We start from the raw sequence: 23,270 nt of genomic DNA, 5'->3' as shown, positions 1-23,270 counted from the left end.
GCTAACCAATCACAATACATTTGGTTTTTCCCGAAAAGGTGGAACCCGAAACTAATCGAGCCATTTGTGTTAGCCTGGGGAGAAAGCCATTGTAATAATGTAATTTATGTGAAGAATTATGCATTTTCCGAACCACCAAGCATGAGAGCATGTTCTAGTGCACCCCAAAAACAAAATAAAAACTTTGTAAAAGAGCATAATAGGACCCCGGCTTTAAATAGTCTTTGTGCAGCTTAATATTCACAGATGCTAGTCCATATCATGTTTTGATTTAAGTGTGCTGACCTACTTTTGATTTGAAAATTTGGCAAATTCCGTGACATTCCGCATTATACAGTAAATTCCAGTTTTTCAATCGGCGGTAACCAGTGTTGTTTTTGACAACCATCTTAGATTTAGTCTTAGTCTTAGTCTTTTGGACTAAAATGCTTCTTAGTTTTAGTCAAATTTTAGTCACTTCTATATGTGATAGTTTTAGTCTAATTTTAGTCGACGAAAAGTCAAAAAGGTTTTAGTCTAGTTTTAGTCAAAAAAAGGGAAAAAAGTAGTCTTTTAACAAATTAATGTAGGTCAGTAAGTATTTTGCTGTTGGGTAGTGTCACTTATAAGTTCTGAAAATAGCAGATCTATAGTTCAACACAATGTGAGCTTCCGGATCAACTATTTTCACCAATAATTACAATAATGAAGGAATGTTTTAGAACATAAAAGACAAACAAGTATGGAATGCTAAAACGGCTTGCCATACTAGTATAGCAAAGAGTATTTAATGCTAAAACGGCTTGCCATAGCGTCAGATACTTTTTAAGTTTTAATTGGCATGCACAATAAGCGGAAATGTCATGCATTTTAAATGTCTGACGGACCACCCACTAACATTTTCGTCTATTCTCGTCTCGTCAACGAAAACTCACACACGTCTTGTCATGTTTTAGTCATCAACGAGCCATTTTTATCTCGTCATCGTCTCGTTATCGTCATGAAAAAAAGTGGCGTCAACGAAATGATTTCGTCATCGTCATCGTTGACGAAAACAACACTGGCGGTAACCATAGCTTCCTACACCAAACAAATAAACTAAATTTTAAAGTGTATTGTAATGTATTTACATAATCAGAATTGAATATTACATCCTATTTGTCTGTTCATTTATTTAATTTGGAATTTGCAAACTGCATGAATCAAATTTGAAGATTAGAATTAGGGGTAAAAATCTGTATTTTCCAGTGTGACTTCATAATTGTTAGTAGTAATTTGGCATGCCACATCTGTCTTTCTCTTGTCCTGTAACCACTCCCCCTCTAAGTACTGTGCCTGGTTAACTGACAGGCTGTGTTTGAAGCATCTCTGAACAGCTGAAGCAAGTGGCAGGGTCTCTTATGACAGCCTAATTATTGCCTTTATTTATCCATGTGCTGGTTTGGGCTCAGCTGGGCTTCTTCTTTGATAGCGGCCGCTGTGCCCTTTAGCTTAGTGTCAGAGATCCTGTTAACAGACACATTTGTCCCTGGTGCATCCACTTGCACTTGGGGAAAATCATTTGGCACACGCATTCTGACATAGCATTTATCAATACAATGAAAAAAAAAATCTCAAGCAAAAAGACCACGAACAATCTAAAAAGTGTCAAAATCTCATGGACTTATCCAGCAGTTGACACTTTTTAGATTGTTTGTGGTCTTTTTGCTCGAGATTTTTTTTTTCATTGTATTGATAAATGCTATGTCAGAATGCATTAGCAGCATGTTATGTGTTAATGTGAGTGTGAGTTTTAGCGTTTAGGTCTCATAGGGCCTGATCTTAATGAGGCAGCAGAATGGATGTGCAGGAAGCGCATGCCAAAGCACTAACATTAAATAGCTGCAGTCTAATAAGATAAATACAGTAATTAAGTTATGAGAGTGCTGCATCCACACACAAATACACAGCCAGAGGACATACAGGAAGAGTGCGTGATCGAGAGAGAGAAACAGTGGGATGGCTTGTCCTTTCTCATCTGTTCATTCACATTTAGCATAATGCGTGCTTGTGTTTACAAGGCTTCTTTACTGGTATACACTCACATACCTCAGGCTTTGTATACAGTTGATTTCTTCCTGTTTTGATTGAATAAATTGCAGTATAAATTACACTTTAAGGCATGGGCTGGATATCAAAGTAGAAAGTGTTCTTTTAAAACAGTAGCTTCCCTAACTAAATTAAAATAGTTAAATTATAGTCTAGATACTCTCTTGAAAATGTAATTACACCACACACTAACAGTATTTTCTTAAATATATATGTATCAGATGATGATAATAATGGCAATTTAATCAGAGCCAAGGGGATTTTAGGCATTGAGATTTTTTTTTTTTTAATGAAAATCCAATCTCAGCCTCAATTAGGATTTAACTTGAACAGATACTTTTACGTTAAAACGAATAAAGCTAGAAAACCCACATTTATGTAACTTGAAGGAAACAAAGTAATAAACAGTAGCATTCAGCTAAACATTTCACATAAAAAGAAAAAATAAATATAAGGCAATCACATTGGTTATTCTTTTTTTAAATGTTCAGTGAAATGAATGTGACTTCACTAGAATAAATCTACCATTTTAAAATTGTTTAGTGGAATGATTGACATTTTGAATCAGTTTAATGGAATGAATCTGAAATTGGTTCACTACAATAAATCTATTTGAATTTGTTCACTAAAGTAAATGTATCATTTAAATAGTTCACTAGAATGAATCTGACTTTTGAATCATTACACTAGAATGAATCTATTTGAATTTGTTCACTAAAATAAATGTCCTTTAAATAGTTCTTTAGAATGAATCTGACTTTTTGAATCAGATCACTAAAATTAATATTTGAATTTGTTCAATAAAATAAATCTGACTTTTGAATCAGTTCAATAGAATAAATCTGACGTGAATCAGTTCACTAAAATGAATCTGACTGTTCGAATTTGTTCACTAAAATAAATCTGTTATTTGAATAATTCACTAGAATAAATTGACTTTTGAATCAGTTCACTAGAATGAATCAGAATTTTTAATCAGTTCACTAGAATGTATCTGACTGTTTGAATTTGTTCACTAAAATAAATCTGACCTTTGAATCAGTTCACTAGAATGAATCTGTCTATTTGAACTTGTTCACTAAAATAAATCTGACCTTTGAATCAGTTCACTAGAATGAATCTGACTGTTTGAATTTGTTCACTAAAATAAATCTGACCTTTGAATCAGTTCACTAGAATGAATCTGTCTATTTGAACTTGTTCACTAAAATAAATCTGACCTTTGAATCAGTTCACTAGAATGAATCTGACTGTTTGAATTTGTTCACTAAAATAAATCTGACCTTTGAATCAGTTCACTAGAATGAATCTGTCTATTTGAACTTGTTCACTAAAATAAATCTGTCATTTGAATAATTCACTAGAATGAGTCTGACTTTTGAATCGTTTTACTAGTGAATCTCACTTTTTGAATCAGTTCACTACAATGAATCTGACTGTTCAAATTTGTTCACTAAAATAAATCAGATTTTTGAATCAGTTTACTAGAATGAATCTGACTGTTTGAACTTGTTCACTAAAATAAATCTGTCATTTGAATAATTTACTAGAATAAATCTGACTTTTGAATCATTCACTAGAATGAATCTGACTATTTGAACTTGTTCACTAAAATAAATCTGTCATTTGAATAATTCACTAGAATGAATCTGACTTCTGAATCATTCACTAAAATGAATCTGTTCGAATTTGTTCACTAAAATAATTGTCAATTAAATAATTCACAAATAAATCTGACCTTTGAATCAGTTCACTAGAATGAATCTCACTTTTTGAATCAGTTCACTAGAATGAATCTGACGTGAATCGGTTCACTAGAATGAATCTAACAGTTTGAATTTGTTCACTAAAATAAATCTGTCATTTTAATAATTCACTAGAATAAATTGACTTTTGAATCAGTTCACTAGAACGAATCTGACTATTTAAATTTGTTCACTAAAATAAATCTGTTGTTTTGCTAGAATGAATCTGACTTTTTGAATCAGTTCACTAGAATGAATCTGACTTTTTGAATCAGTTCACTAGAATGAATCTGAATTTTTTTAATCGTTTCACTGAAATAAATCTGTCACTTAAATAGGTCACTAGAATGAATCTGACTTTTTGAATCAGTTCACTAGAAAAAATCTATTTTAATTTGTTCACTAAAATAAATATATAGTTTAAACAATTCAATAGAATGAATCTGACTTTTTGAATCAGTTCACTAAAATAAATCTGTCATTTAAATAGTTCTCTAAACTTAATCTGACTTTTTGAATATATTCACTACAGTAAATCTGCCATTTTAAATCAGTTCACTAAAATGAGTTTTTGAATGAGTTCAATAGAATGAATCTTTCCAACACTATATATGAGAAAGAGTACAGTTTAAAAGAGAAATTAGATTCAGCTGCTTTCTAGCTCTGCTAAACATACAGAGTGTTTTATGACATTGATTTCAGACATGTTGTTTGCGTGTGTATCTCTAGCAAAAGTGAGGGGAGTGCTGTAAGAACAGGTATTAAGCGATGAGTGTATGTTATTGTATGTTTGAGTGGAGAATGGAAAATCTAGTCTGCACTTAAGCTGCGTTAGTCAACACTGGTTATACTGAAAAGCTAAATGTGTCTGTGAGGATGTCTCTTGCTCTCTCACATGTCTGGGGTCACTAAGAGTCATGTGACTTACTGTACAGGAGTCCCCTAAGAGCTGTGCGTGTGTGTGTGTGTGTGTGTGTGTGTGTGTGTGTGTGTGTGTGTGTTTTATATTTTGGTCTCAAAACATCTCATCTGATGGAGGTGATGTAAGCGAATCAAATTAAAGCAATATGAATGGCCAACTAAATTATCGTTGGGCCTCATTCATGAAACATGAGCAGAGTGAATTTCTGTTCATAAATAATTCTCAGTATCTTAATATTTTCACAGTGCAGAATACAGTTTCTTGGCCAGTAAGAAATAATCATGTCCAGTAAATGTTCTCAATTCCCACGTCTTTTGTTAGGGTGGCAGAAAGTTCATTTGGCCCGTATTTAACCGCAGGCTCGCTGATCATTCTGACACCTTATTCCTCGTACAGATATTGTAACACTTTCCCAGTTTGTCTGGGAAAACCGTCTTCTCCTCCTGGCAATGTCAATCAGCAACTTGGCAAAACAGCGTTTGTTCGTTGGACTTTGTTTGGAAACAAGAGGAAAGATGGAACGCTGACGGGCAGTGAATCATCCGCCCTGCTCGAGCGCTGAGTAACGGGTGGAGACGGAGTGAAAGAAGGAAATGTTCTGGACAAATCTGTTGACTTAGATGAAGCCTTGATGCCTGATGGCAAGTGTGAATCACCTCTGAATTTTGCTACTCTTTTCGTTTTATTCACTCTGTGCCCTCTGGAGTTTCCCACAACATCTGAACACAGTCCTGCTGTGTTCGTGTTAAAGTCTAGTTTTTGAAGGCATTGCATTAGATGTCTCATAGGTTCTGCAGAGAAAGATATATGCAGCACGTGACAAATGAAAGAGACTTTATGCATTGTAGTCTCCATTTGTCATCAATGCATTCATTCTTTTACTTATTGATTAAATTGTTGACTCATTGTTTCCCTAAATTATCTGCTCATTTAATGGTCTTGAAAATCAGTGAGTTCTGGGGTTAGGAATTGAGCTATAATAACCCCTACAAATACAACTCCTTAAAGGAGAAGTTCACTTTCAAAACAAAAATTTACAGATAAAATTGCAATTGTTAGTTTTTATCAGAATTCTGAAAAAAAAAAGTCAGAATTGCACATTTATATCTCGCAATTCTGACTTTATAACATGTAATTGCAAGTTATTAAGCCAAAATTGTGAGATATAAACTAGCAATTCTGAGAACATATCAGTCTTTTTTTCCCCTCAAAATTGGACTTTATAACCTCGCAAATTACGACTTTATGTCTCAAAGTCAGAACTGCGAAAATAAGTCTGAATTGCGAGATATAAACCCACAATTATGAGGAAAAAAGTCAGAATTGCACATTTATATCTCGCAATTGTGACTTTTTTCTCAGAATTGCAAGTTTGAAACTCGGAATTCTGACTTCGTAATATGCAATTGCGAGTTAAGAAGTGAGAATTGTGAAATATAAACTCGCAATTCTAAAAACATATCAGCTTTTTTTTCTCCCTCAAAATTCAACTTTATAACTCGCAATTGCGAGTTTATATCTCAAAGTCCGAATAAAAAAAAAAAAAGTAAAAATAGCGACAATTATGAGTTTATATCATGCAATTCGGTGAAAAAAGTCAATTGCACATGTCGCAATTGTGACTTTTTATCTAAGAATTGCAAGTTTGCTTCTCGCACTTCTTTGACACGCAGTTGCGAAATTCGTATCTCTAAGTCAGAATTGTGAGATACAAACTCGCAACGGCAAGAAAAATAAGTCACAATAACCTTTTTATATTTTTTATTCGGAGGTGAAAACAGGCTTCCATACCATTTTGTCTTTGTCAGTTGTTTATTGGTTCCTTTTATTCATTCATGCATGATTCATTCATTCATTTATTTATTAGATGCTTCTGTTAGTTATTTATTTGCTTGCTTGCTTCATTAATTTTGTAATTATTTTGTAATTTTGTACACACTTGGGTAGCTCCTTCATTTTGTTGCTTATTCGTTCTGTTTAGTTCATTTTTAGTGATTCCTTTGTATTTGTTTGTTTGTCATTTGTTTGTTTTATTTAATTCATTTGTTCCTTTGCTTGTACTTTTTGTTTGTTCATACATTCATCATTCATTTGTGCCTTCCTGTCTCCACTTATTCCTGTCTTTTTGAGATTTTTAGAAATGTCTTATGCTGAATCTTTTTTGTAATTGTGTTTTTATCTTTATTTTTCTCAGTAACTCAGAGCCTGTGATTATGTTGAAGTGATATCATGGTGTGTATAAGTGCCACCTGCAGTGCTGTGTAATACAGCTCATGTTCTCCCTCACCATTACTGAGTGCATGAGAGACATGTTCACATCATGATCATTGTGTGCAGATGTGTCAGATTCATGTGAAGATAATCTAGTTCAGAGTGTGAGCCGGATGTGAGTCGCTAAAGTACACTGGTGTGATATCCTTGACAGTGTGTGTGATATCCTTGACTGTGTGTGTGTGTGTGTGTGTGTGTGTGTGTGTGTGTGTGTGTGTGTGTGTGTGTGTGTGTGTGTGTGTGTGTGCGCTTAGAGGAGTCCCGGTGTGTGTTTGTGCATGTGTAGCTGGAGGCCATGGCCTCTGCTCACTCTGACATTGATACACTGCGCTGAAGCTGCGTGCTGTGCTGCTCGGCTGGGCGGCAGTGGGTTTGAGACACAGGCACACAAGAGAAATGACCTTCTATGAAAATGGAGACGGGTGCAGGACTCAATCACTGGTGCAGAAATGATGCATGTTAACAGAACATCTCTACTGACACGCTCTGGCCCTTACAGCAATTTAGGAACTCCCCAGAGTACACACACACACACACACACACACACACTAGACAGTCGCTCAACCTGTTTTCCTAGATAAACGTCATTTGCAAACAGTGATCACTCATTGATGTCTTTCTGTGCCCTCTCTCTCACAGATTTGGAAAGAAAAAAGAAGAGAAGAGCAAGACGGAGATGAAAATGAATGCGCAGAAGCAGACATCAGAAATTCTGAGTGAGGAAGAATTGGAGAGGATGAAGGAAGAGAGAGAAAGGTGGGATTGATGTCATTACACCGTCACACCACAATGAATCACTATCAAAACCTAGTGAGCTGTCATGTTTTCAACTGCCTACATAAACAGCATTCTAACTGAGATGGAATCTCATAATAAGTGACTCATTTGGACCCAATTTTGAGCGGTAGTATACATAATATACATCTATTGGGTAAAATATTATTTTAAAAATTCTGTCATTAATTACTGACTCTCATGTTGATCTTCGTACATCTTCAGAACACAAATTAAGATATTTTTGATGAAATCCAAGAGCTTTCTGACCCTGCATAGACAGCAATACAACTACCACCTTCAAGGCCCAGAAAGATAGTAAAGACATCTTTGGAATAGTCCATGTGACATAAATGGTTCAACTGTAATGTTACAAAGCTATGAGAATACTTTGTGTGAGCAAAGACAACTTTATTCAGGAATTTCTTCTCTTCCATGCAGTGTTAATTCACCGACAAATAATTTTCGTCATTTTTTTTCACAGGCGAAAATGAGACGATAACGTTTTGATGAGATGCTTAAGGCACAAAAAATGTCCTAAAGTGTGTTTTCAAAGCTTAAAATTATTAATTCAAGTGTTCTTGTTAACATGATACATGATAGAACACTATTCTTAAAAAAATAACAGTGTTTTTTAATCATTTTTCATTAGTACATAGCCAACTTCACATGTCCGTGTTGACAAAACATGATATTTTGATCTAAAATATCACCAAATAAGTTATATATTTTTTCAAACTTTTATTATTTTTAGCATTATATGTGTGTCCCTGTTTACACAAGATATATTTATTCAAAATAAAAAATATTTTTTTGTAAATATTTTATGATTTGTGTGTGTCCCTCATTTTAACTTACCACCCCGTCACGCTAACTTGTTTTATCTATAATTAATGTACTGTTGCTTTAAACGACATCAGGTAGTGACATCATTTGAGCCTTACAGCCACCAAGAACAAAAGCAGACAAAACTGACATTCTTTTACATTGTTTATTTTATGTTTTTTCCTGTTAGACAGGGTCCGTCAAGCTTAACCCTACCACCCCGTCACGCAAAGTAGATAGGGAAAACTGTTTTTTATTAATTCTTTTACGTTATTAATGTAAAGAAAATCACATTTCTGATAAAATGCATGCATGCTAGGTGAGAAACTTGACCACATGGGAGATCTGCGGCCATTTTGGGATGAAATTTACCACCCCGTCACATTTTTTATTGCTCTAATAAGGATTAGTATAAATGTATTTGTTTAAGTAAATATGTCTGCTTGAAAGAATGAAGAATATGGTAAACAAGTTGTTATAAAGAATGCATAATTAGCCTGTATAACCATTGGTATTTCATTGAAAAGATGACCATGTTCTTGTTCTTAGCGAGAAGTGGTTTTATTTCATTTTAATAGAAAGGCATGTTGTGTTTCGCCGCAGTTAAATGTCTATCATGATAAAACCTTAAAATCAAACTTATATAATGAGTCTGGACATTTTTGAGAAGTGCTAAAAGGAGAACAAAAATGTACAGATAATGTACTCATCCCCTTATCATCCAAGATGTTCATGTTTTTCTTTCTTCAGTCGTAAAGAAATGGTGTTTTTTGAGGAAAACATTTCAGTATTTCTCTCCATATAATGGACTTCTATGGTGCCCCCAAGTTTGAAGTTCCAAAATGCAGCTTCAAAGGGCTCTAAATGATCCCAGCCGAGGAAGAAGGGTCTTATCTAGCAAAACGATCAGTTATTTTCTAAAAACATTTACAACTAATATACTTTTTAATCTCAAACGCTCATCTTGCCGAGCTAGAAAAGACCAGCATTTGAGGTTAAAAAGTATATAAATTGTAATTTTTTTAGAAAAAAAACAACAACAATTAGATAAGACCCTCGGCTGCGATTGTTTAGAGCCCTTTGAAGCGGCATTTTGGAAGTTCAAACTCGGGGGCACCATAGTAGTCCATTATATGGAGAGAAATCCTGAAATGTTTTCCTCAAAAAACATAATTTCCTCACGACTGAAGGAAGAAAGACATGAACATCTTGGATGACAAGGGGTTAAGTACATTATCTGTAAAATTTTGTTCTGAAAGTGAACTACTCCTTTAAATGCATTACACTGTAAATAAACCAATTAGATTTTAGCCGAATAAATTTACTGTAGATTTAGATTCAGATGAGTAAAATATGACTAAACTAAGTGTCATTTTAGTCAAAAGACTGTGACTAAGGCTAAATCAAAATTTGCTGTCAAAATGAAAACAGCTGACACAGGAGCCAGCATTCTGACATAGAACCCAGCTGTATAGACTATTTTAACAATGACCTTACTACTTTTCTGCGCCTTGAACATGGTAGTTGCTTTGCTGTCTACGCAGGGTCAGAAAGCTCTAGGATTTCATAAAAAAATATCTTTAATATCTATAATTTGTGTTCCAGATGAACGAAAGTCTTACAGGTTTGGAACAACATGAGGGTGAGTAATTAATGACTGAATTTTCATTTTAGCTTAAACTATCCCTTTAAATTGCTGCCTATGTAAGCGACTGTAACTGTGGAGATGGTTCTAATAAGCTCTAATAGGGAGTCAGGCCTAGATCCCTTGAGCCAGAACGAAGCAACAGTGGCAGGTAATACCTTTCTGGAGTAAAAGAAATTTAGGAGTCAAGGCTCAAAGGAGGATGACTACTCCCCAGTAACCATACCTACACGTCAATGAGACACCTGTAGAAGGGCACATCATCTGAAACACACTGCACACAAATGAGCACCATATTTGTGAACTGCAGTTTTCAAAAAGTAATTAACTAGCCCACTCAATTAATAGTTGATTTGTTAATGATAATCATTGCAGTTAACAATTCTCGGAATAATATGGTTATAGTTCACCCAAAAATTAAAATTCAGTCATTAATTACTCACCCTCATGTCATTACAAACCCATAAGACCTTTGTTCATCTTTGGAACACAAATTAAGATATTTTTAATGAAATCCGAGAACTTTCTGACCCTGCATAGAAAGCAATGCAACTATTTTATTGATGTCTTTACTGCCTTTTCTGGGCCTTGAACATGGTAGTTCTGTTGCGGTCTATGAAGGGTCAGAAAGCTCTTGGATTTCATTAACAATATATCAATTTGTGTTCTGAAGATGAACGAAGGTCGTATGAGTTTGGAAACACATGATGGTGAGTAATTAATGACAGAATTAAATGTTTTTGTGAACTATCCTTTTAACCCTCATGTTGTGTTCTGGTCATTTTAAACCAGATTTGTTTTATGGCTGTGCTAGTTAATGTTACTGACTTTGCTCACAGGGTATAACAAAAAAAACAAAAACCTTTTTTGGACCTTTCCCCCCTACCTGATCAAAAATAGCTTTTTTTGATTTTTTTAATTGCTTTTAAATATCTGGTTATGCTAAATATAATACCTTTATGCTTTATACCTCATTGATCTGAGTTCATGCACCTCGGTTTTTGAGTGAACACTGGCTAAATTATTTTCAAACAATGCTTTGTTTCACTCCAAAACTGAGGTGCATGAGTTCGGAACAATGAGGTTCACAACCAATCAGTTCTAAAAGAAATACAAACTCTGTGCTGACTGAAAGAAAAGTCAATGATTAAATCCAAGATTTGGTGATAATATAACATAAAGAGAGGTTTAAAAAGGCACATTTTCAAAACAATACAAGGGTTAAATGCACTTTTTGGATTTAAGCTGTTGCCATATGCATAAATAAGTAAATTGTGACAGCTAAACTCTAAAATCAATCACTCTCTCAAGCAAACAATTTCCTACATTGTTTCTATTGTCTTTTTTGATCATTTTAACTGAATCAAATCCAGTCATTATTACAAAACAAACCTCTTCAGGATAGTACAAGACTCTTATAATGTCCCTATCACCCTGTCAGAGTTTATTTTGTGATAACGATCGGATGGCTGTACATTATTTTTATACGTTTCACTGATGTAAAGATAGCATTCATTAGTGGTGAAGTTAGCAGATTAGAGTTGAGAGATCTTTTAGTCTGCTGTTTTTGCCAATCATTTGCAGACAGCATGCGTTGATCAGTTATTAGAATTCATATGAAAACTCAAAGTAATCTGAGAAAACCATTACCTGCCATATGGAACAAAGGTATAGCTCATTACTGTCATGTATGACACACAGGATTTTAGATGACTCATTGTATTACACACAGGATTAGATCTCTTTATTTTTCGTCCCTTTCTATCTCATTCACTCAATAGGACTGACAGCTTTTTGTGGTCCATTACTGAGATGACACACAGCACTAGATTCCTCTTCCTCTCTCTATCTCTGTCTCTCGGCGTGTCATGTATATTCTGCCAGAAGACAGGAGAAAAGGATATATTTAGCTGAGATGCAGGGATGTTTTTGCAGTCATTATTTTGTGTGGTGTTCGCCGAGGCTTATTTGGACTTGGAAGCGTGTGAAGTGTGAGCTGGAGCCATGCTGTTCTCCTCCATATGCTCCAGAGTGGCATTTGTTCAGAGAGAGACTTTATTGACTGAGCCTGTTGTAGCTCCTGAGAGAGAGACAGAAAAGGAAAGAGGGAGAGAGAAAATCAGCTGGATCTGTCCGAAAGGTCTTTCTTGACCTTTCCAGTTTATTGTATTTTCCGAGTCATCCTTGAAAGTGTAAATACGATTCGAGTTCAAGTTCTTGCAGTTGCATTCTCGTTGCTTGTGTGAATTGCGTAATGTCTCAGTTGAAATTTCTGACAAAAAGCCTAAATTATAATAATCAGGTTAACATTAGCTTTACTGTGTCACAGAATTGAGGCCAAGCACCAGGAATTGAGGGAACGCCAGGTTCGGGATCGCTTTTCCCCACCTGATGTGGAGGATGATGACCTGGACCCGAATTACGCCCGCATCAACAACTTCAGGGAGCGTGGATCACCTTCCCAACCACGCTACGGGAACCGCAGCCCCTCCCCACAAAGACCTCCACCCCCAGTGTCCCACAGCAGAGAGCCGTCCACAGAAGACCCTTTGGATGGCCTGTATGCCAAAGTCAACAAACAGCGAAGCCCTCCACCTCCTGCTGCGGACAGGTAAATATGCACGTATACATAAATCCCTGCTGAAAAAAACTTGCTTAAACCAGGCTAAGATGTTCTGCTAGTTTCTCAATCTGGCCAAAATCTTGATAAAACCGGCCAACACACCAGCATGAGCAGGTTTGGCGTGGCTAGCCAGCATAGTATGGTTTATAATATACAGTGCACAGCTTAAATAAGTACTCTTTTCTAAAACTTTACAAATTCAGCAATAACTCTTTACTTAGAAGACATGTTAGGGTTCTTTGGAGATATAATGATCCTACAAACCTGTTTGATCGATTACCAAAGAAGAATGTCAAAATTATTCAGCAAAATAAGATTTTCTTATCAAAGTGATAAAATGTTGTGTTGCAAAAATGATCACACCCTCCTAAAAAGTTACTAAATAAAACAAACAAAAGAAAAAAAGTGTAGGTTTAAGGCTATTTTTGATCAACGGGTAGGTATATTGAACCAAAACTCTTAAAGACAGTTTAAAAGTGATTTATAGCCTACTGAATCATACTCAGACTTAATGCTGTCAACAGTTCTTGGGAGAGAACTGCCAGGTGACTTATTTCTTAGCATAAAAGAGGACAATGGTACAAGAGAAATACAAAATGATTGTTTCAAGTGTAAAAATAAAGCAGAAGTAGCACTGACATTCAAAAAACAATGGACTTGTGACCAGCTTTACTTTAAAGGAACACTCCACTTTTTTTTGAAATAGGCTCATTCTCCAACTCCCCCCGAGTTAATAAGTTGATTTTTACCGTTTTGAAATCCATTCAGCCGTTCTCCTGTTCTGGCGATATCACTTTTAGCATAGCTTAGCATAGATCATTGAATCCTATTAGACCAATAGCATCGCGTTCAAACATGACCAACGAGTTTCCATATTTGTCCTATTTAAAACTTGACTCTTCTGTAGTTATATCGTGTACTAAGACCGGTGGAAATGCAAAGCTGCAAGTTTCTAGGCTGATAAGATTAGGAACTACACTCCCATTCTGGTGTAATAGTCAAGGAAGTTTGCTGCCGTAATATGGCCGAAGCAGGAGCAGTAATACCACGCAGCACATGTGCAAATGCTAAACTAGCTGGGAACTCATTTCTGATAATACTCCGCCTGCTTCGGCCATATTACGGCAGCAAACTTCCTTGACTATTACGCCGGAATGGAAGTGTAGTTCCTAATCTTATCAGCCTAGAAACTCACAGCTTTGTATTTCCACCGGTCTTAGTACACGATATAACTACAGAAGAGTCAAGTTTTAAATACATCAAATATGGAAACTCGTTGGTCATTTTTGAACGCGATGCTATTGGTCTCATAGGATTCAATGATCTATGCTAAGCTATGCTAAAAGTGATATCGCCAGAACAGGAGAACGGCTGAATGGATTTCAAAACGGTAAAACCCAACTTATTAACTCAGGGGGAGTTGGAGAATGAGCCTATTTCCAAAAAAAGTGGAGTGTTCCTTTGAGTTTTAATTTAGTGATGAGTGAATTTTTGCATGAAAAAGAGCAGGAGAAATACCATGTAAGCGCCTCAGAGCTGTGCAAAAAGCTGTGAAATGAGTGACACTTTATCTCAAAGAGTATGCCGCAGCCTGCAGAAGTGACATGCATGGTCCTACTGTAGCCAAAGCACAATAAACTAAGCTTAACCTCTTCCAAGGCCAATAGTTTACAAAATATAGACTTCTGGGAATCCATACAAGTCAATCATTTCGGATCCAAAAGCATCCAAAATGTTATGTTGTTGCTAGAGGAGGAGTACAGTGAGAAGTGCCTGGTATGACGTGACGTTCAATGGTAGTATATAGTACTTATATAGGGATGTATGAGTACTGAAGGTGTGAGGGAGTTGTGCTTTATCAATGCTATCATGAATTCACACACCACTGTGTGAAGTAATACAAAAAACTGAAACAGAAGATGCTACCCTCTCCTCATTCCATGCATTATTGGGCATTTTGCATGACAGTGAAGATATTCATTCTCCCAAAGTGAAAATCCTTTAATGGACATGTATTTCACTCAATCTTAATGCTCTTGAGCAGCTGTGGGGGATACTGTAGAGACGAGCTGAGCAAAACTCCCCATTAAAGACCAGGGCATTTGAGGAGGTTGTCCTCCAAGAGTTAAACAGTACAGATGTGAAAATTTGTCATGAACTTGTACACTCAGTGCCAAGAAGGGTCAGAGCAGTTATACTTAAAGTTCTGGAAGACATACTAAGTACTAGAATATTATACATTTGCTGAATTAAATCTAGGGTATGCTCATTTCTGCAATCCTTCATTTAAACAAAAATGGCTAATTTACTTTTTTTACAAAAAATATTGGCATGTATTTTGTTGTTTTTATTAAGTCATCTTTCCATTAATTATATTAGTGATCATTAAGAAAATACATCTTCTATATTTATTCAGATGGGGTGTAGTCATTTGTGCTGTGCGCTGTATCTTTTTTTTCAGCTGGGATAGCCTTCGGGTTTAAATCTGCTACAGGTGAGTGTTTGCAATTGCAACAATCATATTGTTTGTCAGGTCGAATGATAACCAGCCCCATGAGCCTACCTATGTTGCATCCTGTAAGTAGATTTCCTTGGGATTGAATTGATTTCTGAAGGATTAGTGTATAAATTGTACAAGGTTCTTTTATGGCTTTTTTCAGTCTGAAGAGCATTGATGCATTGGCAGTTCTCATTAGTGTAATAGCAGTTGAGTGTTAGGGGTAGGCAGATCTTATATCATGCAATGACTAATGAGTTATTCAAAATGCTACAAAAACAAAGCTTTTTGTAAGAAATAACCACATTGTAATGTCTGTTTTTTGGTAGGCCAGTGAATGTAATACAGTTTTGTTCGAAAGTTTGGTGTCAATAAGATTTTAAAATGTTTCTTATTTACTTTTGTATTTATTTTAGGAAAGAAATTAACATTTTTATTCAGAAAGAATGAATTGCTTGATTAATCAATTGATCAAAAAGTGACAGTAAAGACATTCATAATGTACTTCTAAGAGGTTCTTCTTTTTAAATAAATGCTGTTTCCACAAAAATATTAAACAGCACAACTGTTTTCAACATTGATAATAATAAGAAATGTTGGCAACACTTCAGAATACTGTTCTGTCATTAATGAATAACTACACACAAGCAAATGACTAACACACTATTTGCGCTGTAGTAACTACTATTAAGTAAAAGTGCTTAGTTGAATGTGGTAGTTCACAATCAGTAACTACTGTTTTTTCATAGCTCCCAGAGAAATGCTAAGAGCTACTCTATACAGTCATAATATTATAGTTCATAATGTATAATTAATTCTAAAATAAAGGTCATGGTAACCTACTAGTAATGACTCAAGCAATACCAAATTCTTTAGAAGGAATTACTAATTATTTGAATCAGTATTAGTTGAGTATAAGTAAGCAAGCTTTTGAGGGTTTTGTATTGGATAGTAATGACTCAAGGGTTACTACATTCTTGTAATAAATTACTAATTATTTGGATAAGTATAAGACATGACTAAAGTCAGTGTAAACCTTTGAAGTTTTTGTAAGGATCTGGATCATAATTCCTTCCAATGGATTTGGTAACACTTGAGTCATCACCATCCAAAACCTTACATATACCTCAAAAGCGAATAATATTAGGGAGTTATCATGCTTTTCACTTTAGAATACTGATCCAAATACAGTGGCATGCAAAAGTTTGGGAACCCCTTGCAGAATCTGTGAAAATGTGAATAATTTTAACAAAATAAGAGAGATCTTTTGCATATTTGAACCCTTTCCAGCTGTGACTGTATGGTTTTGAGATCCATCTTTTCAAACACAACATTCGCTGATGCTTCAGAAGAAATTAAGAACAATTTACCTTGATCTTCAAAAAAAAAAAAAAAATGTATTCCCCGGATCTTAATGCATTGTGTTTCCTTCTGGAGCTTCAGTGAATGTTTGAACCTTTTGTGAAAAGATGGATCTCAAAATCATACTGTCACTGCTGGAAATGGTTCAAATATGCAAAAGATGCTGGAAAACTGAAGAATCTGCAGGACCTGGAGGACTTTTATGAAGAACAGTGCTCAGTTTAAGTGTTTAGAACAAACAAGGGACTCATGAACAACCATCACAAAACAAAGTGATGTTATGTCGTAGACCATCCAGGTAACCACACACAGTATTAAGAACAAAGGGTTCCCAGACTTTTAAACAGGGTTATTTTAATAATTTCAGCTATTTTCTTGTCTTATGGACTATGTAAACATCTTTTATGTAAAATATCTTACTCACAGTACTAAATAAAAATAACATGCATTTTGTATGATCTCTCTTATTTTGTTCAGATTATTCACATTTCACAGATACTGCAAGGGATTTCCAAACTTTAGCATGCCACTGTAGTGATCCCTTCTGGAGGTTTTGGCAACACTTGAGTCATTACTAGTGGGTTACCATTATCTTCAATTTAGAATTCATTATACATTTTGCACTCTTCACATTAATTATGAACCTGTATACAGTAGTTCTCCAGAAGATATGAAAAAAGATTTCAATTGAGTTCTATTACTTACTAATCCGTTAGTCAGAGTTTCTTGTTATTTAATAGTAGTTACTAAAATGTTAAAGGAATAGTTGACCCAAAAATTTAAATTACCCTGTGATTTACTCACCTTCAAGCCATCCCAGGTGTATATGACTTTCTTCTTTCAGACGAATACAGTCAGAGTCATATTAAAAATGCCCTGGCTCTTTTTAAGCTTTATAATGGCAGTGAATGTCAGTAGATTTTTTTGAAGTTCAATAAAGTGCATCCATCCATCATAAAAAGTACTCCACACATCTCCAGGGGCTTAATAAAGGCCTTCTAAAGTGCTTTTGTGTAATAAAAATATCCATGTTTGCAGCAGATGACGTAGGAGATAAATGTAGCATAAGCTCAGGTAAGAATATGCTAGTCTTGTGAGTGCCAAGTTTTGTTTACAGCAAAGGAAAACCACTCTCCTCTTGGCTTATATCGAAATCCTCCAACATTTTTCTTTACAAATCCTCCAAATATTGTACTTCTAATTCATGACCAGTGTTTTGCTTTGCTCTGTCACTTTGTTCCCCTATGTTCTACGTAATCCGCTGGAACGCCACTCTCTTTTAAATATGTGTACAACAGAAGCTAGGGATTAAGGTTTAGAAAGTTTTAAATATGGCTATTTTTGTTACAAAATCACACCAGTTCGCTTCAGAATGACTTTGGAACCCTGGAGCCATGTGGAACACTTTTTATGATGGATGGATAGATGCACTTTATTGGACTTTATTGGAAAAAAAAACAACAGCCATTCACCACCATTATAAAGCTTGGAGCTATGACATTTTTTTTAATATAATTCCGATTGTATTTGTCATTTTTGGTTGAACTGTTGCTTTAATAGTGCATTTATCATTTGTTTATTTTTGCCATACTGTTTTTACAGTAATTTTGATCAGATAAATGCAGCTTTTGTGAGCATAAGACACAACCCCAAACTTTTAACATGTAGTGTACTTAGCAAATAAAATGCATTTAATTTGATTTACCTTAGTTTTTAATTTGATTTACCATTTAGTTTGAAATACCCTGGCGTAAGTGCAAAAACAGTCTGTACTATAACACTTTTTGAAACTAAAGACTAATCAATTCAGTTTGAATGAGTCATGTTTGAAGCTGTTGTATAACACTTGATAGACACACACCTGTGATGCATGTCAACCGAATGCTATATTAATATATCATGTTGCTTGGCAACCGTAAAGAAGCCAATAACGCCTAATAATACACTGTAATAACAAGTCCTTCCTCACCGTGACTTGTAATGCTCATAACCTTAAGACACAGAGTCACAGCTATAAACCCAGAGGAGCTGCTCAAATATTGATCCTCTCATTTCTGCTGGACACATCAGCTCAGTCTGCAGCTCTGACACAGCTATGCTGTAATTCTGTTCTTTTGATTGAGCTTCAGAAATATATCAATATATATTACACTGGCCTCCACCTATGGCGAAGTAATGCATTAGCCTTGGAATTTAAATCAAGAACTCTATTTTAAGGCAAGACACCCAAGATGAATAGAGTAAAACATAACTAATAGATATCCCTATAGTTATTTCCCCAGCTTATTGATTAGATTAAGAATTGCAAACCTTTCTTTGTATTTTGTAACAAGTTACAATAGGCAAATGAGGTATAATCTAATTGAATGTGCACTGATTTTCATACTGTATATTTCCAAAACATTGGATAAATTGACCATTGCATGACAAAAACAAGAGTAGTGTCTTGCCTTACATGAATAACACAAGTGAAAACAGCATGTTCCTGTACATTGTAGATACTTGAATGTCTTGTTCCCATCATCTCTGTAGCCATTTCTGAGTGGATATTTGGGTCACAGGGGGTTTCATTCGGAACAGGAAGGTCTTGGCATTAGAGGTCAGTTGTTGGTCAGATACAGTAGTTTGGCTGAAGGAAACTCATTTATTTTATATGAAGGGAAAGATGTCTGCCACATGTAGACAAAGGTATATCCGCTATAGCTCAGCTCAGCTCATTAAGGAAATATCTTTGTCCTATGCGACACTGTATGACACTTTATCTGACACTGTGGCCAGACATCTCCTACAGCCTCAGTTTTTTTTATTCTGGTTCATTTCCCCACCTTTGGCTTTTCACAGGGGTTTGGGTTTGGACACCGCTGCATATTCATTTCTGCCTCGCATAGGAGGAGTATTTTGAGTAAATTCATGCTGGTAGGCTGCTGATGGGTAAATTGAGGATGTGAATGAGAATAGCACCAACGACTCTGGTGTCAGTGTGAGCGTGCTCTCGTGTCATTTGAAGAGTTTGTTAAACGGGAGAGTTGCTCTGTTGTATGGCCGGTGTCTGATTTAAAAGCGTCCTCTGAGAGTCATTAAATCGGCTCAGTTATTTAGACAGACAGGCAGTTTAACACACACCCTGCTGCCCACCGCTGTCATAAAAAGTGTCTCTCAGTGCGTGTACTGGCTTAGATGGTCAGCAGTGAAGCGCAACAGGATTCTCTGCATCTGCATTTTTTATGTAAAAAATGTGTATGTCCACTAATACAAGACAAAGTGCTTCGTGTGAACATTTTCACCCTCTTTTGACCTTTCTAGGTCACCCAGAACTGTTTCTCACTCTCGTGTAGTACATAAAATCTTTGAAAAAGTATTTTTTTACACAGTGTTTTTGTCTAAACAATGAGAGTGATTAACAGGGTTTTGACAGGGTTGGAATGATATGAGTGAGTAAATGATGGCAAACTTTTCATTTTTTGGTAAACTACGCCTGTAAGGATGTGTTCACACTTGTAATGTTTGGTTCAATTAAAACAAACTCTAGTGTGATTGCTCTTTCAGTTTGGTTCATTTGCGTAAGTGTGAACGCTGCCATCCGAACCCTGGTGTGCACCAAACAAGCGGACCGAGACCACTAAAAAGATGGGTCTCGGTCTGCTTCCAAACGAACTCTGGTGCAGTTCAAATGAAATATGAACGCAACACGGACCAAATACTTCAAAACGAACCAAAAACAGAAAGTAATGACAAGATGCGACACTATGCGACATGATTTCACAAAGGGAACAAGCGGTGTATCCAAAACAGAATGAGCAGAGGACAAACGTGGAGCAGTGAGGAGGTAAAGTGCCTTTTATGAGCTCTTCCCTCATGAAATTTATGTCATTTAACCCGACCAATCAGCTTGTGAACATATCACTATGCCTTTAGGTTCGATATCTTTAGGTTCGCTGTCAAAAATGCCAGTGTGAAAGGTAAGAGGACCAGGACCAAATGTATGATTTTCCTTTTTGGTCCGGACCAAATTAACCAAACAAACCGAACTACAAATGTGACCCTGGACCACAAAACCAGACATAAGGTTAAATTTTACAAAACTGAGATGTATACATCATTTGAAAGCTCAATAAATAAGCTTTCTGTTGATGTATGGTTTGTTAGGATAGGACAATATTTGGCCGAGATGCATCTATTTGAAAATCTGGAATCTGAGGGTGCAAAAAATCAAAATACTGAGAAAATCACCTTTAAAGTTGTCCAAATTAGGTTCTTAAAAATGCATATTACTAATTAAAAAATGACATTTTGATATATTTACAGTAGGAATTTTTCAAAAAATCTTCATAGACATGATCTTTACTTAATTTCCTAATGATTTTTGGCATAAAAGAAAAATCAATAATTTTGACCCATGGAATGTATTTTTGGCTATTGCTACAAATATACCCCAGTGACTTAAGACTGGTTTTGTGGTCCAGGGTCACAAATGTGAACACACATCCTAAGATTTGTAGATGTAAATGACCTTTGCCGTGATTAGCTAGCATTGCATGCAAAGACTGTATATGGCATTGATATGCAAATATGGAAGTGGTAATGACCTGTTTTTGCAACTTTGTTTCTATACATAGCCTAGACAGACTGTGAAGGGAGTAGATTCATAACTTCTCTCTGTATTAAAGCACACATTTCACCTGTGATTTGATTTAGTCTGTCAAAAGGCAAGAGTAGAGCACAGTTCTACCTACTCATGGCAAATCTTTCAGACACAATTACACTTGATGTAGATGTTTTGAAACTGAGCTTTAAATCAGGAAAACTACACTCCTCTACTGGGTATTTTCTGGGTCCAAAATGAATACTCAATGAGTGCCAAAAGCAATTAAAATTGGCTTTAGTGAGTAAATAAAACTGAGCTATTCTCCAGTAGTGGTAACCTAATAAAGAACTGTGCAGTGCATGGTTTAAGGGTCAGTGACAGAGAAGCGTGTGCATGATTAAAAAAAAAAAAGAGGAAAATTTGTTTAAAAATCTAGTTAAACCACATCAACCAAGCTTTTAGAAATGTTCTCTTTGTATTCATGTTGGTCTCATTTGGTTTTGAAAAGTTTAATAAAAGTTTTCAGTTTATAAATTGGCATGTGTTTTAACCATCAAACATATATTTGCATATACCACATGACTTTGATTTTGTGGACACAAGCAGTTTTGTAATTAAAAAATAATTAAAATTATAATAAAAGATATAACCTTTTTTTTCTTCATTATGAAATCAGAACAGTTGTTTCACTTTGACACTTTTGACTTTATGCCCTAAAATTATCATAAATATCCTAATGAATTTTAATTAAGAAACTCAAAGCTCTTTAAAAAAACTGCTTTTTGATCTTCATATTATTCAAAGTATCCTGAAAAACATGTTCCACAGTTTCCACAAAAAAAAAAAAAAAAAAAAAAAAAAACAGCACAGCTGTTTTCATAATAGTAAATAAGAATTATTAGTAAGCAGTGTTTCTTGGGTAGCAAATCAACATATTAAAATGACTGGCACTTAGGCTGCTGAAAATTTAGATTTGCCATTATAGGAAAAAAAATCTAAAATAAAAATAAATTGAAATAATATTTCACGATATTACTGTTTTTACTTTATTTTGATAAAGTACCACAAACTTTTGAACAGCAGTGTATTTTTAAATAAATGAATACATAAATAATAGCAATAAAATTAGTAATTTTATTTCATATATAATTATATATATATATATATATATATATATATATATATATATATATATATATATATATATATATATATATATATACTCAAGCTCACTGACAAGTAAACAGTCAGTGATTAGGAAAAGAACAAAAAAAAACTAATTACAAGCAACAAAAAAAAACTATAGTAGAACAAATAAATAAGAAATGCTACATACATGGAAACCCCAAGGACACTTTAATAAAAATGCTTTGTTATTAAACAGCATTTTTATGCATTTTTATTAGACAGGTGACAAATTCACAGAGTAGCATTATAACAAAACTTTTAACACACTTAAATGTATCAAGTATGAAAAAACAGCACTGCTTTTCCTACATACGCATCTCTTTTGTTGTTTGATTAACGTAAATGACAGACAGCAGCAATACCAGACTGCTGTCACTTTAAGAGCTACCCGGATCCAGTATGCTGTTACACGTGTTTTCTTTCTTAGCTGTTTGCTTTCACTGAAGACCTAAATTACTGTGTTTACGAGGATGCTTGCAAAGACGGGCAATTTGACAGATACAAGTGTGTATGTAACCGTTTGAGACCTATAAAGTGCACAAATAACTTGTTCAATACTCCCACGCTCTGAGCACCATCTTCACATTCACGCGCCTCTCTGACGATGCTAAAAAACAGAAACTGTCTCTCAGACAGTGCGCACATATAGCCAAATTAGTTGTCTTTCACTGCTTATTGCGCTTCAATAGCTTAAAATCAGTTGTTATTAAACCACAATGCTTAAAAACACATGTAAACGTTAAGTTTTCATGTCCACGTAGCACAG

General features: G+C 35.1%; 1 protein-coding gene across 2 annotated transcripts in view; it reads left to right on the top strand.

Moving 5' to 3' along the window:
• The window catches only part of pard3bb (par-3 family cell polarity regulator beta b), a 456,057-nt gene that overhangs the window by 332,213 nt on the left and 100,574 nt on the right, over positions 1–23,270 (top strand). For both annotated transcript variants that reach the window (XM_073845438.1, XM_073845437.1), the window contains exons 19-20: positions 7,645–7,761; positions 12,579–12,860. In XM_073845438.1, coding sequence (XP_073701539.1) covers positions 7,645–7,761; positions 12,579–12,860 — 399 coding nt within the window. The remainder of the gene's footprint in view (positions 1–7,644; positions 7,762–12,578; positions 12,861–23,270) is intronic.

The sequence above is a fragment of the Garra rufa genome, chromosome 8 (genome assembly GCF_049309525.1).
Source record: "Garra rufa chromosome 8, GarRuf1.0, whole genome shotgun sequence".
Taxonomy (NCBI): domain Eukaryota; kingdom Metazoa; phylum Chordata; class Actinopteri; order Cypriniformes; family Cyprinidae; genus Garra; species Garra rufa.
This window is presented reverse-complemented; position numbering and strand designations above follow the sequence as displayed.